Below are 21,771 nucleotides of genomic sequence, written 5' to 3' on the forward strand. Positions count from 1 at the left end.
CATTCTTTCTGGAATCAAGGTGCAAATGCAAGATGCACATTGCCCCAGGATTTTGGAAAGTGCAAATACCAGCTCACTCCATTTTGGTATCTCTCTTCATCGAAGGGTCTCCCAGCACCAAAGCTCTCACCACATTTCAATATCCTTCTTGAACAAGATAAATGGGTTTGGTAAGATGCAGGGACAAGCCAAAAGAAGAGAAAATAAAAGCCAGTTTTGTTTATAGCAAATGGTAAAATTTTTGATGAAAAGGTTTACAGTGTTACCTTGTAAATAAATATAAATGCTAAGTTTTCTCAGCTCACTGGACTAGGCAAGAGCCTGTCAGCATCACAAAAATTATCAGCTGAATGATCCTAACAGAGCAAACTTTTGCAGCACCTCAGATACTCAGTAAGAACACTGTTCACCACTGAACTTTAGTTAAATATGCACAATTTTATTTATTGAAGAGATTAGGACAAAAACATTAAACCAAATACATGACAAAGCACCAGAGGCAGTAAAACCCCACCATGCACATCACCAATCTTTCCTCCTATAAGGTACTTATAAAATAAAAAAAAAGTCCTTCTTGACACAGCACCATCTTCAGAGTGTAAAAACATTACTCCTTTATATTCTTAGTTACCAAAATAGAACCAAGGCAGGTCAGCTGCAGCTAGCTTTGTCTCTTGATAAAGAACTGTGAAACATCCTCTTGAGAGTGGGACCATAACTTTCCTGCAAGGCAGGCAAATAGCATCCATACGTCAAATGCCAAGTAGCTGTACGCACATGCCACATACTATAATTAAGCACAAATTCAAGTAACATTTACATACTACAGAGTCCACATGTACCTACCCAAAAAACATGACCACTTCACAAAACGTATACAGGCAGTAATATCAGAACAACTGAGGTACTGGAAACACAAATATTTATGCCAAGAGATTTCAATATCATACAGCAATATAAAAGCAGTAATAAAAACATTTGCCAGTCTAAATCAAATAAAGCTATCTAGAAAAAAAAAAAAAAAAGAAGCTAAATAAAAAGTTATTTAGGGACAGAAATACCTGAACAGAAAAGAAGTGTGTTAACTACAGCATGTAACATGTCATCCCAAGTCAACCCGTAATTGAAGTACTGGCTTAATACATCACTACTGTGACATTTTCTTCAATAAATAGAATAAGTCTTGACAATACAAAAGGTGCATATTACTGTGTATGTTTCAAGAGGAATATCTGTAATATAAATGCTCAGCTTATTAATACCCTCTTATTTCTTAGTCTGGACATAAACAAAAATGAAAATCAAACAATTCTTTTCCCAAGTTTAAAGGAATTCAAAGAAAAAACCCACAATACTCTTCCTCAATAATAAAGAGCCCTCTATTTACACGTGGGCTAGTCAGTAAAGAAGAGATTGGTTCTCAGATGAAGACACCGTTAAGGGCTTTCTGCCCTTGCTAGTCATATACGTGCAGCATGGCAGATGTGGAAGCCAGTATCTCATATCTTTTAAAAAAAATTATACAGTTTTATTCTTTTTTTTTTCTCCTATTATAGCAGTAATGCAGTTGAAAGTTCGAGTTATAATAGCTTCCTGCAACAAACCATTTGACACAAAACAGAACAGCCTGTTAAATGACAGTTACTTCCCCTTAAGGGAACAACGCATTAAAATGTCATTTCCTGACAAGAATATTAAGTAGTTTATTTAGAAGAAATGACTTGAAAATAGCTATCAAGAGACATGAACTGAAATTTTGCTTTTTTTTAGCACCCACTTTTCATGTCCATCTTTGTGCACCTAATTTTTTTCTTGTATTAATCCCATTAATTATTAGACATCTGATTAAAAAAGTTAGCCAATTGTATTTTCCCTGAATAATGGCTGAAGTTGAGTATCTAACAGTGCGATGCCAAGATGCGAGCTGAGGCAAAAAAGTTTCTATTTGTTGTGAGTTACCACTGTTTTTAATAGAACAGAAACAGGTGTGATACAGCTGCACCAGAATTGGCATGTGCAGTCTCCTTGGCTCCAAAAAGGTGAAGCTACAATTGCTCCATGCTGCCTTTTCTCCTCCAAATCAATCTAACCTGATAGCAAGCTCCCCCCGCCCCCCCAATCTGTCCCCATGCTACATTTGTTATATTAGCTCCTTGTGGAGGTTCCTTCTCAATCCGAGGACCTCTGAGTGTCTTTTGCTACCAAGCTAGGCTGATGCAGGATGTGATTGAACGCGGTCAGGAAGGGCTCCTTCATGTGTCCATCTCCAGGTTGTGTACCTTCTGAACACCAGTCTTTGTGCTCAGTTAAAGAATGGGTCCAAGTCTTCTTCCATGTTGACATCAGGCACCAGCTGATCTGATACTTCCTTAGCACCATATCCTGAATTCGATACATTAAAATCTGTAGAAAACCATGGATGGTCCAGAATTTCCTGTGAAGTCAGCCTTTCTGATGGCTCCCGACGCAGTATGCTACGTATGAGGCATTTTGCCTTAGGGGATAGAGTTTCTGGAATGTTAAACTGCCCACGGCGGATCTTGCTGAAGAGGGAACTAGGCTCAATGTCATGGAAAGGATAGCGTCCAACCAGCATGGTATAAAGCATGACACCTAGACTCCACACGTCCGCTGCTTTGCCAGAGTAGCTGCCATTTGTGTTCAAGATCTCTGGACTCACATAGGCTGGGCATCCATGCTTATCAGAAAGAGAGTCATCATTTCCTCTTAAAATATAAGCATCTTCTAGGCTTTCCAATTTCACTCTAGTCCTGTGGGGGGGAAAAAAACAAAACACAATACTATCAAGGTAAGCAAACATCAAACACAAATTCTGACTGTTGCAATTGTATGGTTATAATAGTCATACTATCCAAAATTTGACAATTGCAGAAGCGCATCAGTTTAAAATCCCACTCACAGCAGTTGCTACAGATAAATTGATATTGTCTCTTCCATACTGGTTAGAGGTATTAGACACATATAGGGAATACTGCCACACATACAGCTAGAGGCTTTCAAATACAGTCACATCCAGTAAACTCATTAATAAATTTAATTAATAACTCATTAATAAGTTCTCTTAAAAAGAGAATAGGAACTGCCATATTCATGCTTTTAGTTGATTTCACATAGACATGATTTCTGAAATCATAAACCTCAAGGTCTTTCCTGAGCTGGATGCACTCTAACCTACCCATGTAGGATTCACACTCAAATACAAACCCAGTCCTAACTACACAAGGTTATTTTGACACCTTCATGCTGGCAAAGCCACTCTGTACACTTGTAATTCCACAAGGTTTAACAGCAATAAAATGGTCACTCTGACCCTAAATGATCCATCCCTCTGACCAGCCAACATTTTCCTTTACCCCAGCAATTTTAAGAGAAATTAAGAAACAGCACTTCAAACAAATTCCAGTCTTCCCAAATAGAATTTTTGGCAAAGGGAGATCAGGTGAACTGAAGTCCAAGATTAACAGCAAGCTTATCTACCCAGCTGAGCCAGAGGAGCTCCTTGCACTGGAAAGAACAGAGAAGCTGGCAAAGGACTTGCAGAGATGACAGGAAAGCCTTATCTAGACTGCAAACTCCTGCTGCCTGCAAAGCACTGTGAACTTGTCATTGTGCTGCAGTAATTATCTCTGCAAGAGAATTTTCTTCCCTTATGGATATCACACAGGAGCAGAAAAAAAAGATGCAGAGCTGCTTGTCATAGCACTAGCTGAACATAACCTTTCCTTCAATTCTCACTGCTAGGCTTTTTATCTATATTTAAAAATCTGTCCCTGTTGGATGCATCCAAAGGATTACCAAGTACCCTTCAGACTAGTTCTCAGCAAAGGGTGGTTTAGAGAACAGTCACTACAATGCAACAGGGCTTGTCCAGTGCCTTGGGATGGCAGAGTGACCTAGCAGTACTGCAGATTTTCCTTTCAACAATTTGGGGTCATAACTCAACTTTGAGTTTTAGTGCCCTCATCCCTGAACCCCACAGGTCTGTTGCCATCACTCCTAGCCCTGTGTCACGGCCCTGCTCTCATACCACAGACACTCACAGGCAGGGACTGGATTTCATCCCAGAAGGCAGAACCTGCGTCTCTTGACTAAACCACGTAATTTAACAGGCATTAAAATAGACAAGGAGAGCCTTGTTTCTTAAATGTTTACTGAAGACAACACCGATTGAGCTTGAGCTGCGAAAGACATCTGGGCCAGCTTTGGCTTAGACTTAGTTCCAGGGCAGCTCAGCCCTATCTTTTTTGAACCAACAGAAGAGCATTTTACTCCATTGAGTACTCCAGAGGCAACTGTGCCATAAACTTTCATGACACTTGGACCTTTTCAACAGCTAAATACGTTTACTAGCAGAGGTGAAAGCCCCTCTGGCAACATGCCTCAAATGAGGAAGTCATAAATACAGAATTCCAAATACCTGGCTCCCAAGCACAGTGTGTCAGGGCAGCTCCTTCTCTCCTGAAACAGTGTTTGCTCCTCCAGTTCAATGCTGATGGGCATTGCTCAATACACCTGCTTCCTCATTAATTACCACTGCCATCCTAACAGTACTTCTGGCCTTGGACAACCCCCTCATTAGCACTCAAACAATACTTTACAGCAGCAATGCACCACACAGGAAGTGGGCTGCAAGGAAAAGCTTAACTACAATTACCAAGACCACAGAAATTTCCCTCTGTACACAAAGCAGAGGGTCCACAACAGGAGAGTGACTTGAGGAGAGTCCTTTCATAGCGCTCAGCTTTGACACATTCCTGCACCTGCACAGCGTAGGAAGAGAAGCAAGGAGAAATACCCGGAGGGAAAGAACATGCCAAAGAGGGCAGAGAACAGAGAAGAGGAAATGAAAGGGAAGGCAGGGACATGAGTTGTGGTTCCATTTGCATTGCCCACCTCAGTTTTTCCACAGAAAAGCATGTGTAGCAATAAAACAGTGGGGCCAGATACTCAAACATGCATTAAGTCACTGAACTGCCAGACAGGAAAGCATCGACTCACTCCTGCTAACTAACAGAAGCAGAACACACACACAGGGAGTGGGGCAGAGCAGGCTATTTATAAACAACTTCCAGGAGGGAATTCACCCCCACACACACTCGCCTGCCATCCCAGTGTCAACAACACAGGGAAATGTTGTTTACTTTCCTATCCTATTTTACATTTCTGGGAGTTGCCAAAGACTTTAGAAAAACAGTTCAATAAGAAGCTTTTATATTACATAAAATTATTGGCATTCCCTAATCTCTCATTTCCTACAACGGACACAGTACAAAACCACAGAGAACAGACTGCAAGGTGTGTCAAAAACTCCTATTTTTTTCCAAGAGAAGAAATAATTTCTTGATAGTAAAAGAGAAGCAGCACACAAAAGCCATATCCCCATCTTGCTTTCCTTGCAAGGTGCTGCAGCCTCCACACAAAACAGCAGGTTTTGTTTAAGCAAACAAATGGAACAACAGCTGGCCCTTATCTGCCTGCTCCTCTGTAAGCTGTGGGCAAATGAAAACACTCAAGCCTGGTTTTTCATCCTGCTGAGCCGACAGGCTTTGAGGAAACAAAGGTCCCAAATTAAACAAAAACACAACCTTCAGTCCTCTTCCTCCTGGTCAGCCCCAAACCCTGAGCCAGAGACTCCCTTGGGTGCAAGGTGCAAGTGGTGAAATGGCTCCTCTGCAAGCAGGCAGTGCTCCTGCAGCACCGGGCATGCATTTCCCTGGCAGACTGCAGGGCCTGCATCCCCTGAGCACACACTGCCAGCTGCATGGCCTCAGCATGGCTTTCTCCTCTCCCAGGTACACCCAGGCACAGCCCAGGTGTTCCCAGTTTCATTTGTGAAGTCTGGTGTCTTTGCACTAGATGACAACACAGACGGTCCATCCGCACAGCAAGGAGAGCACAGGGATGGGAAGGGCCGTCTGACTTGACATAGCTGGCAACAGAAAGAGCTCACAGGGTGGTTCTGCCAGCACCCCTCACCACCAGGCAGGACTGGGGCTGGGCAGACCCACTGCAGCCCATTTTCAGTGACTGACAGACCTCACCCACCTCAGCTCACAGATGGAACACGGTCTGTGCAGTGCTACCACTGGGTACTGCACAGGTGTGTGTACACAGCAACTCTCAGTCCCCTTTTGACAGTCATTCCACATCTTTTCAGGCAATCAAAAAGCAGCAGCCTGGCTCAGAAGCTGCTATTTCCCAGTGCACAGTACCCCATCTCTATGAGAAACAGCTTCCAGTTCTGCTGGACTTCCTTTACACTGCATTTCAAGCATTGGCTTAAAGACCTCTGCTTTCTGCAATCCAGTGATGTTTAGGATTTAGTTTTTGGGTTGTTTTTGGGAGGGGAAATCAGGCAGGGAGTATGGAAGGGAATGAGAAAAAGGGGAGTCAAAGTCTAAATACAGAGAAATGCAGAATGCTGAATGAGAAGCAATCTCTCTCCCCCACATGCCTCTCTCAGAAAGCACTGAAATCAAATAGCCATGAACAGGAATAAAAGCCAACAACAACAAACAGACCCTGAAAACTACAAGTCGATTCTGAGAATACAGAACCTCCACAGAAAAGGGTGCGGAGTGCATCCAACTGCAGATTAACTGGACAACCCAAAATTTGACATTTGTTAAGGCAAAGGACAGAAAAAAAAACAAACATGAAGGTGTGAAATCACAATCAACTTTGAAGTGCCTCCCATCACAGAGAGGAAAAAGGACAAATAAAAATAGTTCTCTAAAAACCTCTCATTCTCTAAATAATTAACTCACATCAGTGCCCACAAGAGAAAAAGGATTCTCACAAAGGATCCCCAGAAGAGAAAAAAGTTCTCCAAAAGCACCAGCATTTGAGCTTGACAAACAGTTGCAACAAAATTAATCCCTAAAGTTCAAATGTAAGCTACTGCCCCAGCCGGATGAGAATCACTTTACTGCAGGGCAACAAAGAGTTTTGCCAAGGCTTACGTAATTACAATACATAATTTCAAGTTTTAATGCAGATCTCGAATAAGCACTTGGAAAAAGAGCATTATGCATCTATCAGATCATTGATAAAACACTGCATTAGTTTAATGCATTAAAAAAAAAAATACAACCCTGAATCATGGCTATTTAAAAAGGGGAAGCTATTCTGCCTATGAATGCTTTCCCATTACTGGTGAATGAAACCACAGAAGTGCAATCAGAGGGCAGCAGCAGCACTCGGACGGGAAATGCGTCTTTGTCCCCATAGAAACCATCAGGGAAACCCATGAAAAACAATACCACTCTGAGTTTCTTATCAATATGCCATTCATTACTTGACTGCATTCAGACTTTGCTCTTCAGTAATGTAACAAAACATAATCAATTGTCTTCCAGAAGGTTCTCCAATGCAACCTTTGGAGCACTCCCCTCTGCCTTTGCTGCACATCCCACACATTTTTTCCAACAGATTCACATTACTCTTCCCTGCAGAGCTTTGGGACTACCAGCAAATTGCTATCCTGCCTTTTGACACTGAAACCAGGGCGTAAGAATCCAACATTCACACTTGCTCTCCAAAAGCAAACAATTTCCATACCAAAATCAGTTGAATTATTCAGAGGGCTCTAAACTCATAAGGCAGGAGAAAAAAAAATCTTTAACATTTAAGGCAGAGACAACAACTGATAGTCTGAGTGTTTCAGAAGAAAATATCTTCATTGCAGTGAATAAGCAGTCAGTAGTAAAGGAGCCTGCACCTGAATCAATGAAAGCAGTTGCCTCTAGTCTGTCCCCAAAGCCATCTGTATGAGAAGTAATATCTGAGCAACAGCTGAGCCAACCTTCCCATTTTGGAAACACTAACTGCAGACTGGGCCCACAATTTTTGCACAGCAACATTCCCCATATGACAGCCAAATCAGCTGCTTTTGGAAGAGACTGAAGGAGCCATCCTGCTCCGGACACGCCAGATACACCATCCAATTGTTACTCAGGCTGGGTAAAATTAAAAGGTCCAGATTTACAGATTCAATGCAGCAGACACTGGAGATCAGGAAACAAACATCATTGCCATATGAATGACTAATTTTTTCATACAATTGCAGGTAAATATAAAATGGCAATTTCTAAAGGTGCTTTACAATATTCCTCCTAGGGTAAAAAGCTGAAACCACCCAAGAAATGTTATCTCATATTTCAATATTATTCTGACTGAGACCAGGAGAGCCTTTCCCTAGGTAGAGGCATTCAAGCTATTGACTGCCCAGTGGACCAGGGACTGCTCCTAGGTGGCCAATAATTTACAGGTCATTTAATCGAGGTCAGTTGCCCACACCTCATCATAATGATGAGAAGAGCATGCATGCAATTAGAGTCACAAGGAGGCAAAAAAATAAAAAGGGAAGCTCAACATGGGAAGCAGTTATCTTTTGCTAATCGATTTTTATTTTTTTTTAACCAAGGGAATCTCTCCTAAATAATGCAGAAGTAGGCATTCTTCATCAGGGAGCCAGTGAGACAGGGAAGGCGGTAATGGAAGCCCCGGCAGATGATTTGCAGCTCTGGTGAAAAGACTGGCTCTGAACTCACAACTACCCAATCTCCTTGGGGGCAGAGGGGCACACAGGAGCAGGGGGAAATGTTATGCCATCCATTTAAATCCTGCTCCTTTCACCAATAGATCCCTTTCCAATTTGTAACAGCACAGAGCATGGGCGTTCACCACACAACGTCCTACACAATTTCAGAGAAGAAAAAAAACCAAACTCTGCACAAAGGCTGTTAGACAGTCTCTTGCATAATGAAACAGGCTCAAGGATATGTTTCAAAAGACAACTGGGACTTTCAGGCAGCACAGGTTTACAGGATGAACCTTGTTCCTAAGGGAAGATTCCTTCACTGGTACTTCCGCACAATGAGGAAGCCTCTAAAAATTACATCTCCCCCACCCTTCCTCTGCAGGGATGCTAACAGCACAGTCAGCCCTGCCTGCACCCCCCTGACATGCAGTACCCAACAACTTAGAGCTTTTAACTTGTTTTAAGCTGATCTGGGTTTTTTCCCTACAGAATTCCATTTACAAATGCTCTGGCTCACCTCCAGGAAGGACTGGTGCCCCAAAGACCTCAGTTTTACAACACTCAAACAGGATTGCTGGGAACAGCCTGTCCTGTATGCCATATACTTTGTTTCTTCCATGCCCTTATTGCCTAAGACAAAAGATACTCCCCAGAGAGTTGGTAGGTAGTGATGCTTGTGTTGGGGTGCAGGCTGTGAAATCCTGCAGACCCTTCCACAGAGGAGCTCGGTTACAATAATACCCTGAGCAATCCATTCTTCTGTAAGAATCTGAGCCAGGGCAGCTACTTCATCACCTCACTTTTATCTTGTTAGATCACACTGAAGATCAGAGTTTTAAAAGGCTGTGCTGTCAACCATATGCTGTGTTTCCCATCTTTTCTAGGTCTTTTGATACAATGCATGATGAAGCTCCACAGGGAAAGAAGACCACAATTTTTTTTTTAACACAACTTCATGTTGTGAAAAGAGCCCTGCACTTTCTGAGCCTACAATGGGTGTTCAACATCTCTAAGGCCATGCCATTATTTCACAACCTTACTGAAAACCTTTTGCTTAGATGTCTGCAATCCTGTCTCCAAGCAATACACATTGACCAAAAAGGCAGGTGCTCAAGACTAAATATGCCTCACGTGTGTTCCTCTTTACAATCTCCACTTTTTCTCTCCCTCCCAAGCCTGAAGTAATCTCCAAGTGTGATAATAAGAACAACTAAGAGAAGGCAGCAGAAGAATTTCCCTCTGACAATGCACTGCAGCTGTGACTAGTTGGGCTCCTGCCCCTCCTTCTCACTCACCCCTAGCACACACATCCAGGTACCCTCAGTCTCCACTCGTAATTCAAAATGGACCATTTTGCAGCAAGTCTAAGGATGGAGGTTTTCAAGTCTTTAAAAGGACCAGCTATTTAACTGAATTTGAGATGCCCTGAGACACATCTACTCCAGGGGCTACAGAGCACCTTTTGTCAGAGAGATCAATCCCACAATGGGCATCTCAGGAGAGGCACCACCCATGACTGACATGACAGCCAACACACACCACAGCATCCTGCCTGAACAGGGAGAGTGAAGAAGACAAGGCCCTACTATGATCTACATAGTACAAAGTGCTTAAATGACACTGCAGGGGTAAAACCTGCTGCAAACTCCAGTGCTAGTTACAACAGCAAAGCCCCTTGCCACCCCTGGTCTCACTGAAAGGCCTTGAGCTGACTCAAGCTCCATCTGAGTTCCCATCATCATCCCAGGGCCAGACAGCAGCCAAATCTTCCTTCTCAGCTTTTGCATTAATTTATAACCTTTGGCACAGCAATTAACCTGTATGACTATCTATGCCCTCAGGGGGAGATTTATGCACTTCACAGGGTGGCTGTGATGTTCACCACCTGCAGACAGCCTCCCTCTTCCCTCCTGCTGGGAAGGGCACCAAACACATCAGTGTTGCTCCAGGAACAGGGTGAGAACAGAGACTTAGTAACCAAACCACATAAAGGCAATGGGGACACAAACCCTTCTGTGGAAAACAGTTGTGCAACCACTTCATCTGCTACCCTAAGCCTCACAGCAGATTTGCTGTCCATTAAGAAATTCGCCTTCCTCCATATTCTAAGAATAATAATTTCTGGTGTGAAATCTGACCTGTGAGTCTCTACTATTGAAGAACTTGTGCTCTTTGGTCCTGTGGCCCCGTTCAGGGTAATGCAAAGCGCTTAAATAACAGCAAAGTGCTTAAATAACAAAACAGATGAAGACTGTTTTTATTTCTAAATCTTCAGGTATTTAAACAGCACTCCCATTTTGTTTGATTTTCTTCCACTTTAGGACTCTCTAGGACTTAGAGAAAGCATTAACTTACATGTTCTCTACCGAATTGTAAGGGTAACAGCAAATTCTAACACATTGATGAAAAAGCTGCTGATCACATTATACTCTAACAAATGCTGGGGAGAAAAGCTTGCTACTAGCTATAAGAAAATAACAGGTCTACATGCAAAAAGGTTGGTATATACATTTGTATTTTTTGTGGGATCAGGTTTGTATCATGAGGATTGGAAACAACATAACTAGGTCATGTTAAAGCATCATCCATTCCAAGCTGAGAAATTAAAGAGGAAAAATTATTCTAAGAGCGCCAAGTAAATATGTTATGCTAGCACAGGCTTTCTAAATTAGTGTATTGTACTGGCTGCATTCCCCTGGCATAGAGCAAAAAGTGTCAAATCTTGTTTATTTTTATTGAATCCCACCTGCCTCATATTTACTCAAAGAATAGAGGAAAATTACAATATCTAAATACCAAAATTATTTTAATTTTTCCTTCAACAAGTATGATGAATGTACAAGGTCTTTAAGCTTCAAATATTACGACAGCTAATATTTTAATATAATTAAAGGCTTAAAAACACACTAAAGAAATTAACAATTCCCTGACAGCAGAAATGTTCTTGTATTAAGCAAACCATTGAAACAACCAACACAGAAATGCTTCATTTAATTCTGAGATCTTTCAGATGGCTCTTTCTCAAAGCATCTGCTATGTATCAGACTGATGAACTGCTTTATTAGCTATATACTGTGCATGGCACTATTTTTAGCACAACCCAAAAAAACCTGCCTGTTCTGCAACATCATTATGGGACACCAGCTAGGAGAAGGGCACAGTTCTGCCCAAGGGCCTACTATGAGAACAGGCTGTGCATAGAAAATGGTAAATACCATGACACAAACACAGATAAAATACTCAAAAGCAAGAGCCTCACAACATTAATACCAACCTGGCTTCATACCCAGGACAAAAATTTTAATAACACAGATGGAAGGAAAAAACATACAAGAACACAGGTTTTATCATAGGTCATTCACTGTTTTGGATTCAAGTTTCATTCTGAAGTGTAAGGACACAGTTTTTGAAGTACCTTAGAGGCACTTTAGAAAGTCTGTTGAGACTCAGCATGGCAAGTCAGTGTTGTTTTCCATATATTCAGTATTCTGGAAGCCACTACAATCATTTAATAGATGTGCTGCTGCTTGCTAACCCAGTCTTACAAAACATTTCCAGCCATGCTGTAATGTCTTAGAACTTCTGCTTCATCAACATCAGCTGCAGGTTTATGGAGTTTAACTCTGAAATTTCAATACTACAAGACTGGTTATTTCACTTATAGTTTACCAAGGGATCTACAGACACCTCCCCCTAAAAAACACAATTGCACTACTTTTTATAAAAAACAAAAAGCCCATGTAGCAACAGCACATATTTTTATAGAATGCAATTCACCCTATCTTCAAATTTCCTACAGTTCAGGATTTAAAGAAACTATAAATTACATTGAAACACGGACAATTTTTTTCTGTTTGTTTCCACAGTGGAATTCTGAGTTTCATTTTAAGTGCTAATGTACTTACACACATGCAATAGTGTAAGACATGATCCGAGTCTCTCATGGATTTACCACATTAAGGAGAACACCTCTAGTACAATTAGGAGCCCCACAGAATGCTCAGTGCTACCAGCCTACAACAATACTTTATTCCACCTTCTTACCTCCCAGTTCATTAGAAACATCCCAAGGCACTGTGATTTGCAACATCCAAATAACACACATTTTTAGTGGGGACATCAAGTGGAAGCTAAGAGCACTCTTGGTGCTGCTAGATCAGGAGCCCAAATCTTTGCAAATGACAGCTGTAATTTAGATAATGGGGATGGGGTAGAAGACTTTTAACATGTATGCACCACCTGCAAAACTTCAGGAGCTCTGTTTTTCTATTGAACTACCAGGATCTCATTAGGATCAATGAAAGATGATGTACTAAGAAATGCTTTAAAATTGATTTTCTTTTCTAGACAAATGGAACTACTTCTATATAACATTCACATTCCCTCTGGCTCCTCCAGTCCAGCAGCTCTAGGCCAACAGCAGACAAGCATCTTACTTAAAAAAAAAAATAAATAAAATAAAAGCACCAAGTTTTCCATTCATGTGTTGCCTGCCTGCTGGATTTCACATCTTTTCTTCTACCAAAATTAAAGCCATGAAAGTCTTCAGGAAGAGGAAGTTCCAAAGTGGTAGGTACTTAAAATGAACTGCAGAAAAACAGCCTTGAAGAAATAGGAAAAGAACTGCTAAGAAAGAGCTTCACTGAAGAGCAGGTGACACACAGCAGCAGAGTTCACACACATTTCTCAAAACATCATTTTTATCTCTTCTCTCCCTCTCTGGTTCATTATGAGCATCAGAGAGCAAGGGATGGTGCAGCACCCATCTGCCAGGCAGCTCCTCGAGGACTGCTCAGCACACAGGAATCCTTAGCAGCAGCCTCAGACACATGGGAGCTCAGAGGGATGCAAGCAACACACCAACACCTCTGTGAACTCAGGAGGACCAGGAAGATTTTTCATTTCTAAATATAGCAGGAGACTGAAAGTGATGACTGATTACAGTATGATGATCAGAGGATGTGAAAAAAGGCAGTCACTGCTGTTTGGTTCTATTTCTATCTCACATTATTTCATCTCTGTTTATTTAGCAGAGAAAGGATTACAATACCTTCCTACTTACAAGCCAACATTACATCCAGAAGAAAACCGCATTATGATTATCTTAAAAATAACCAGCAAGTCCTATTTGACCTTTAAAGTGAATTATTGTATAATTAGAAGACAATGCTCAAAACTGAGCAACAGTGTCATTTTGCAAACAACAGCTAAGCTAAAAACATTCATAAAGCCAGCACTGCTATTACAGTACACACCACTTTTCTTGGGTGGCTGAAGGATTTGGCCCTGTGCCTCCTATGCTGACTGTGTTCCTAGTAAGCAGCAGGGTAGGAGTTCAAGAGCATCCAGCACAGGCCTGTGTCTGCTCCCACTGCACTGCTCTGAGCTCATGCTGCCTTCCCTTGGAAGAGCTCCTCCAAGTTCTGTTCTTCATGCAAAACCACACATGTTTACATACATCCCCAGGAAAAAAAATCCACTTAAACATTAGGATGTTATCAGCTACAACAGAGAACAACCCCTCAACTACTTTGAACAAGTTTCCTTATCTTCATCAGAGGCTCTAGAATGATGCTTAGTTATTAAGCTGGGAGTAAAAGTTGTGGAAGTGCAGTTTATATCTACCTGCTCTGCATTTCTCTATGAATGGACATTAAGCTCATTTAATTTCATGGTTTTTTTATTTGAAAAAGATGAGGAATCAGACATTGGGGCTGGAGTAGGAAAATGCTCCGTAGACAATCATCTGAACTGAATTAAGAAGTGAAAATATATATTATTTTTTAGTCTGTAAATAGATTAAAAGGAGAAGCCTATATTGCAAAACTCAGCTTGCAATAAAATGAAAGTAGAGAATATTTAAATGGGATAGATTGTCATCTTTATTATGTCATTTTTATTTTAAGACCAGGAACTTTTCTTTCCTGAATGAATTGTGTATTAGTTTTTTCTAATTTTTAGATCACCAACTTCCTGAGCCTGTGGAGAACTTAGAGAATTTGGCTGTTGCTTGTAATTCCCCCATATGCACTGGTTATTTTTAACAAAGCTCTCCAGAACATCCATTTCACTCTGCAGCAGTTTGAACAAGTTTTCAGACAATTTTTATCATTCAATTAAAAAGGTAAAACATCTCCCCATTGTCTACCAAAACCAGAAGAAGCACAAAGGCAGGTTCTGTTCCCATTTAGATGTTTGGGGTTTTTTTAATGGTTATCTTCCAATTTAATCACTCTATGAAAGCCTGACATGATTCTGACAGTATTAATTGCTCTGATACCTTATGTGGAAGTTGCAAATAAATTCATCACTCAAGACAAAGAAAACTGGTAAACACAAGGAAAGAGATAGGAAATTTCCACAACAGTACAGCTACTGCTCCACATGAGAAAGAGCACTTCAACAATATACCCAGAGCATCCAGGGCTATTTCTTCCCCTGTCTTCCCATACTCCTTCCCCAAATCATTTACACAGGAGGGTGTCTAGGTAGGAGGTTTTTTCTTTATTAAAAAAAAAAAACCAAAACAGTAGTTCCCCAAGTACTACAACAGCTGGTACTACAAACAAGCACCCCCAGTGCAAGGCAGTTTCAGTCTTACTATGATTAGTGACTACATAATACTCTTACAAGCAGCCTCCAGATCCTCTGAGCATGGAAAACAAGATGTCCTCAGAACAGTCCTACAGAACACTTGACTGCTCTTCCTCTTCACACCTCCTCACTGGAACGAGCCATTTCAGTCCCCAGTCCTCTTTAACATCCTCTTTTAACACCAGCAGCCTTTATAATAGTGCAGCTCTTACACCTTTTCAGATGGATGTCTCCCAACAGGAATGAGGAAACTCCTCTAGGTGGAGGTGCAGGATGCAAAGAGCTCTCTATACTTTACTCCAAAATCTAAGCCAGAAGGTAAAATGGCACATCCATCCCACAATCAGGTTGCAGAGGAAAATAAAGTGTACTGCAAACAAAGGCTACAATATCCTGCACCTCCAGCTACCTGACCTCAGGTATAATGAGGGAGACTTACCTTTCTTCATCCTTAAAAATAAATTTCCGCAGCTTGAGATCCCGCAGTACCAGTCCACCATCATGGCAGTGTGCAACAGCAGAAGCTATTTGATAGAAGAGTTTGGCTGCCTCCTCTTCTTTAAGCTTCTTGCAGGTACGAACAAACGAATGCATGTCCCCATAGCTCCTTTCAAAGAACACATATGCTTTTGTCTCCCCAAGAATTATTTCAGTAATTTGGTTGATATTTTTATGCGCAGGCAGACAAAAACATGGTGCTAATAACTCCTGGTAGCAGCCAATATCAAACACCTGCAGGAACAATGACAGTAAAGCCAGGGTTAGTGACAAGAAGGACAGTGAAGTCATGGTAAATCTGATTCTGCTAACAGAACCATCCCTAAGTACAATTTATGTCACTGCTGAAAGCTGCACCAATGTAAACAGGATGTCACAAACTCGCAGCACTGAGGACAAGACAAAGCAGACTGCACAACCCCACACAGAAGACACGTAACCTTGACAGGAAAGGCTAGTCTTCAAAAATGGTAGCAAGCACAGTTACATTAGCTAACACCTGATCAAATCCAGAATGCAACCTAAATTAAGCTGTAAAGACCAGAGATGTATAAGGGCAGTACTCCGAAGGAAGCATGTTTCTTTTCAATTTTCCATCCAAATAAACTCATAAAAAATACAGCCAGTAGCTTTGTATTGAGAGAAGCTGTCACATTAAATCCACCCTGATACACATGCCTGGCTCTTTTGATTTTATTAACCCATTAAAGCCTTAAGGATTTTCAGGCTTAAAGTATCATCTATTGCTATTCCTATTTACTTCCTGCCTTTCTTTCATGTCTGAAAAACAGCAAAGTCACTTTCACTTTCCAAGTCTCAGTTCCACAATGGCTGTTTATAAGATCAGAAGGACAACCCGGGAAATAGCTCTGCCTGTTGGAGCACAGACAAACACCCTTCAAAAGGCAAAGACAAAACCACCCTGAACTCTCTGCATTTCAATCAAGTGCTCCATTAAAAGCGAAGTGTCCCTTTACTACTAAGTATGTTATCACTGATCTTATGAATGAGCTGTAAGAACTAAAAAAGCTGCTGGGAAACCCAAATATAAAAAGTTACTATAATCTAGTGATGACGAATGAATCAGTATTTGAGTCAATTGAGAAAAGACCACATTACAAGAAAATGAAAGACTTCATTGAGAATAACAGAAGTCAGTGTACTAAAAGAGACTGAGCAAAGTACTTGATAGGAGTGATTTTTATTTTTAATTATACTTGCTGCAGAGGACTGCAAAGCAAGTATTAGCATTTCCACCAGCATAAAAATTCAATTAATATGTAACTTACTCGTGAGTGTTTTGTTACTTTAGTAAAAGGAACTAAAGGTATTCATGTGTCCTTCGAACGAAATATAAAAATTAAGAACTGGTCTAGTTCTCTAACCACTGTTTTAAACTGCAATTATTTTTTACCTTTCTGTATTATAGTATTTGTGTTCTGATAGTGGGTATTTGTACCCTCTCTGAGAAGCAAATATCTTCCTGTTCTCTCTAAAGCTTTAAAAGCCTTTAAAAATTGAGTGAGAAAGATACAGTTCAATCAAAATTTACCTGAGGCTCCAAAACCTGCATCCTTTAATGCTTCAGAGCACAATCCTAATAAACTCCTTCCACAGAGGAGGGCTCAAGCCCCAAGAAACTGGGACACCCCCTCCTCACAGACCTCCCTTTCCTGTCACCTCATACCTGCGCTGCCTTACCCCGGCATAGGGAAAAACAACCTTAAAGGCAGACTGCCAAACAGAGCCAGCGCATTTTACGGGGGGAGGATTAGCACCGAGGCATTCTGGTGACATGGTGCACCAGGGAAGCAGAACCAGGGCGCGGAGAGGGTGTTGCTAAAATCCCTGGTGTGCAATTCATTCCAGAGGAGAATTCATTGACATTTGGATCTCAAAACTCGTAACTACTACGTTATAAGTGAATGGCTCTTCTACAAAGCAGCTGCTATAAAATAAAATTTAAGCAGGAATATTCATGTGGCTCAAACTCTCATGCGAAAAGACATCATTCCAGAATTCTCTCCTAAACCACATTATCATAATGTAAATTAGTTACATTTTGTGGTTCTCAGACTATGTTAAATAAGTAGCTCTGGTTATGTACCAGTACTGTGTTTGAACGGGGGGGAGGGGGGGGTAGACAGGAAGCACTATCATACTGCTACAGTGTCAAATACCTTCTATAAAGGGCTTCTTTGTATGCCAGCTTTTAAGATCCCTGGCCTCAATTCAGCAAATGTCCAATAAGCTGCAGTTTGATTTAGGTCTCGCTAGGAATTAGAAGTGAGAAGTTACCATTGTTTGGATGCCACAGAGCCTTGAAGCAAATAACGGCATCGGTACAGCCGGTGGGTGCAGCCAAATGAATCTTGAGAATCATCAGTATGTGTCTGCTAGAGCCAGCGTTTCTGCAAGCAATCTCTGAGAGCATCTTCAGTAAGATACCAGAGAGCACCTCTCTTTGCCGGAAGGCTACTTGACAAATAGTTGTCATGACACTGCAGGCATTTTAAAGCACACATTAAATTAAGCCGAGTTCAGGACTGACAACTGCACCCTCAGAAACTAGCAAGCCAGGCTAAGATCGTATTTTTGGAGCACAGCTAGTAGTGCCTCGCACATATGGAAAAACTGATACTATTCAAATGTCAGGATCAGCTCAAAAACATACAGCTTAAATAGAAGGGAAAAAAAATAACGGCCCAGTCTTTGTGAGCTGCAGTTCTACTGCTCATACTGTTATCAACAGTGCCCTAATCCTGCAAAGCAAACAAGAAACAAAGAAGCGCAGAGCCCCTGCTTCACTACTTGCCATGCAAGTTCACCTAGAATTTCATGCAGAGCAGCAGCTTTGTGAGACCTGTTCATTTCATGATAAGATGCCAATGTCCTAGAGTGCAGCACTGTACTACTGCGTCGAGCTGGGCTTTCATTCTCGAAATTCTCATGTCCTATTTCAGTTTGGTAACAAAGCATCCAGTTCAGCAAGCAATATTAGTTCTTAGCAAAGCCATGGGCCTTTTTTCCCCTAAATAATCACATGAAGGTTTCATCAGGTTTTATAACTCAATCAGTAAGCATATTTAAATTGCCCTCTGAACTCCAATCTTCACAAATAGCAAGGAGGAGCAATTATTTTCACTTCTCTGCTACAGTCTAGTCCATAACTTTTTATGAATCAAGTATGAGAAAGTATGAAACAGTGAGCAATACTATTATTAATCCCTGGAATACTAGTAAGCTATAATACATCTACTTTTCCATCTAGAAATTTGCCAAATGGCATTAATTCCGTGTTTTGGGAATAATACAAACACTGCAGCATGTGCTGCAAGGTTGCAATTTGCTATGTAGTTATAAAAACTACTACTGGGTACTGTTTCAGTTTGCTGGACATAAGTCTGTCTCGTTACAGACAATAAGAATCACAATTTAGGAACAAAGGATAATATTCCCTCAGCTCAAAAGGAGAAAAACACCCCTCCACAGATGTGCACGCATGCGGATTTCTTTTTCCCACAGCTCACCTTTTAATAGTAGGAGCAAATTGGGAGGAGACAGAGAAAAGCCGGCAGGCTACAAAGAGTGGGATAGCTATTCTGTCTGCACTTCTAAAAACCGTAGGTGTGCAGGTTTTATTCTTGCTCAGTTGGGCAGTGGGGGAGGATGCTGTTTGCAAACAACCTCCACCGTGAGGGAGCTCAGGCTGATTAATTAGATGTGGTTCTTCTTTTTTTTAAATCACTTTTAAGATAAAGCCGATGGCAATCTGCCCCCGGGCCCCCCGCTTCTCCATCCTCTTCCGTAGCCAAAGCACAGAATTGGGGGCAGTAAAAATCGAGGAAGTCAGCAGGTCCCAACACCTTAAAATTAGCTGGGGATTCCCTACTCCATTTTGAAAAGTGAGTATGTGGAAGATGAGGCTTTCTCCTAGTCTGAACTCACGTTAAAACCTACTTCAAGAACGGCTCTTTCCAGAAAAATATCCCCCTGCCAATAGAAGGCAGACCTGGCTCCGGGCCACCGCTATAACGTGGCCATTGTCTGGAGAGAGGGAAAAGTTACAGGATTCGCCTATAATCCCGTCTCCCTGCCTTTTGTTTCTCCACTATTCAATAAACGAGGTACACGGCCATGCTCGCCCTCCTGCGAGACACGGGAAACCCGGGCGCGACGGGGGAGAACCGGGGGAGGGGGAGAACAAGGAGAGGCATTACCTTGCAAACCAGCTCCTCGCCGCTGTGCAGATGTACGGCTCGGAAAACGTGGTCTCCCTCGAGAGGCTCCAACAATAAGTATTTCCCGATGCAAGAAACGCAATGCGACAAGTTCGGGGTCTCCGGCGGGCTCGGCGAGCCTAGATTCGGGCTAAAACTCTGGCTTGGCTCGATGGACCGTATGGACGAGAGCTCTTCAAAATCCTGGGTTTTATTCCGCGGTCTCCCATATCGTGCTATCGTGATAGGGGTTGACCTTTGTATGTTCATGAGTATGGAGAAGACCAGCCGAGACGCTGCACCGGAGCCCTGGCGTGGAGCGCGGTCTCTCGCCCGTCCAGCTGCGGCTGCCTTTGTGTGGCGGGGGGGGCGGGAGCGCGGCGGCGGCGGGCGACCAGCCTCAGCGCCGCGTCCTGGGCACAGGGAGAGAGCGCTCAGCCCGCGGCCCTTTGTTCCCGCCGCCGGCCGGGCGCGCAGCGGCGCGGAGCAGCGGGCAGCGGCGGGGCAGCGGCGCCCGGGGCCGCGGAGCCGAGGGGCGGGCGGCGGCGCGGCCGGGGCTGGGCGGCCGCCGCTCCCGCGGGGCGCGCAGCGCGGGCGGCAACAAAAGGTCGGCAACGCGGTGTGCGCAGCGGGACCGTCCTTCCGCTCCCCTACGGCCCGGCAGCGCCGCGCTGCCGCGGCTCGGCTGTAGATGGCGCGGGAGCCTCGCCGCTAGCGCCCGGGGCGCTCCGAGAATGCCCCGCGAAACAGCGAGGGAGCATTTAACTTGGGCCGACAAAGGAGCGGGACCGCGGCGGGCGGCCCGGGGGAGCCGCACCGGCACCGCGGGAGCGCGGCGGGGCGCGGGGCAGCGCGCACCGCTCCGCGCTGGCGGAAAGGAACGGGCTGTCGTTGTCGCGACAGAACAAAAAGTGCAACCGGAGAAGAGAGAGCGCTCCCACGCTCCCCCTGCACAGCGGAATTGTGAGCAGGGGCTCGCTGCCTTCACCGCCTTCAATGGAGTTCACGCACAAAGAAAAGAAAAACCGGCGCGGCGAGAAAGGCCCGAGTTCTTACTGCAGGGGCTGGGAGGGCGATAAGCGAAAGGCCATAAGGGACAATTAAATAGAATCGCTCAAAAAAAAAAACAAATAAATGTAGAGAGCAAATTTTGTTTGATGGGGTTTTTTTTTTTTTTCCTCTTGGGGATAGAACACAGGGAGCAGAAGGTAGCCGCGCCGCTCCCCTCCACCGAGGCACCGTCTCCCCCCGGCGTATCAGTAACTACTTACGTGGCGGGGACGCTGGCTGCCTCCGTGCTCGCTGCCGGCCGCCGCACGCCCGCACGGTGCCCAGCGCGCAGCCCGACTGCCCCGCCGCCGCCGCCCGCCCCGGCCCGGCCCGGCCCGGCCCCGCCGCGCCCCGCCCCGGCCGCCCCGCCCCGGCCCGCCCCGCAGCCCCCCCGCGCCGCCGCGCTCGGGGTAAACAAGGTGAGACGTCCTTCCGCAGCCCTGCGAGCGCTCGGGGGCGGCCCGCCGGCCGGCTCGGGGGCCCGGGGCTGTGCCCGTGTATCCCGGTGTATCCCGGTGTGTCCACCAGTGTGAGCAGCGCTGTACAGCGGTGGGATGCTGACCGCGGCTCCCCCGCTGACAGAGCTCCGGCAGGTCCAGCCTTTCCAGGGGTTGCCCTTGCGGCTGGGGTCGAGATGGTGGTACTAATTTTAATATCAAATAAAATAATAACAATAATGATGGTAGTGGCTTATGCTGCCCTAAAAGCAGAGTCCGCTGCGCTGCCGGGCGCGGGGGCTGATGCGGTATCTCATGTGCTGGCCGAGCTTTTTCTCAATGAAGCAATCGCTATTTTCCGGGCAGCGCGGGGCCCCGCATACTTAGGGGAGCACTGGCGCTTGTACCC

General features: G+C 43.7%; 1 protein-coding gene across 1 annotated transcript; it reads right to left on the minus strand.

The window, feature by feature from the left end:
* Positions 1-418: 418 nt before the first annotated feature.
* TRIB2 (tribbles pseudokinase 2) lies at positions 419-21,187 on the minus strand. Its single transcript, XM_059468164.1, has 4 exons — positions 21,147-21,187; positions 19,876-20,288; positions 15,597-15,889; positions 419-2,771 (listed from the first exon to the last, which is right to left on the minus strand). Exons 2-4 carry the CDS (start codon positions 20,143-20,145, stop codon positions 2,303-2,305), a joined length of 1,032 nt encoding a protein of 343 aa, XP_059324147.1. The 5' UTR covers positions 20,146-20,288; positions 21,147-21,187; the 3' UTR covers positions 419-2,302.
* Between the last annotated feature and the right edge of the window lie 584 nt (positions 21,188-21,771).

This window comes from Ammospiza nelsoni, chromosome 3, assembly GCF_027579445.1.
Source record: "Ammospiza nelsoni isolate bAmmNel1 chromosome 3, bAmmNel1.pri, whole genome shotgun sequence".
In the NCBI taxonomy this organism is placed as follows: domain Eukaryota; kingdom Metazoa; phylum Chordata; class Aves; order Passeriformes; family Passerellidae; genus Ammospiza; species Ammospiza nelsoni.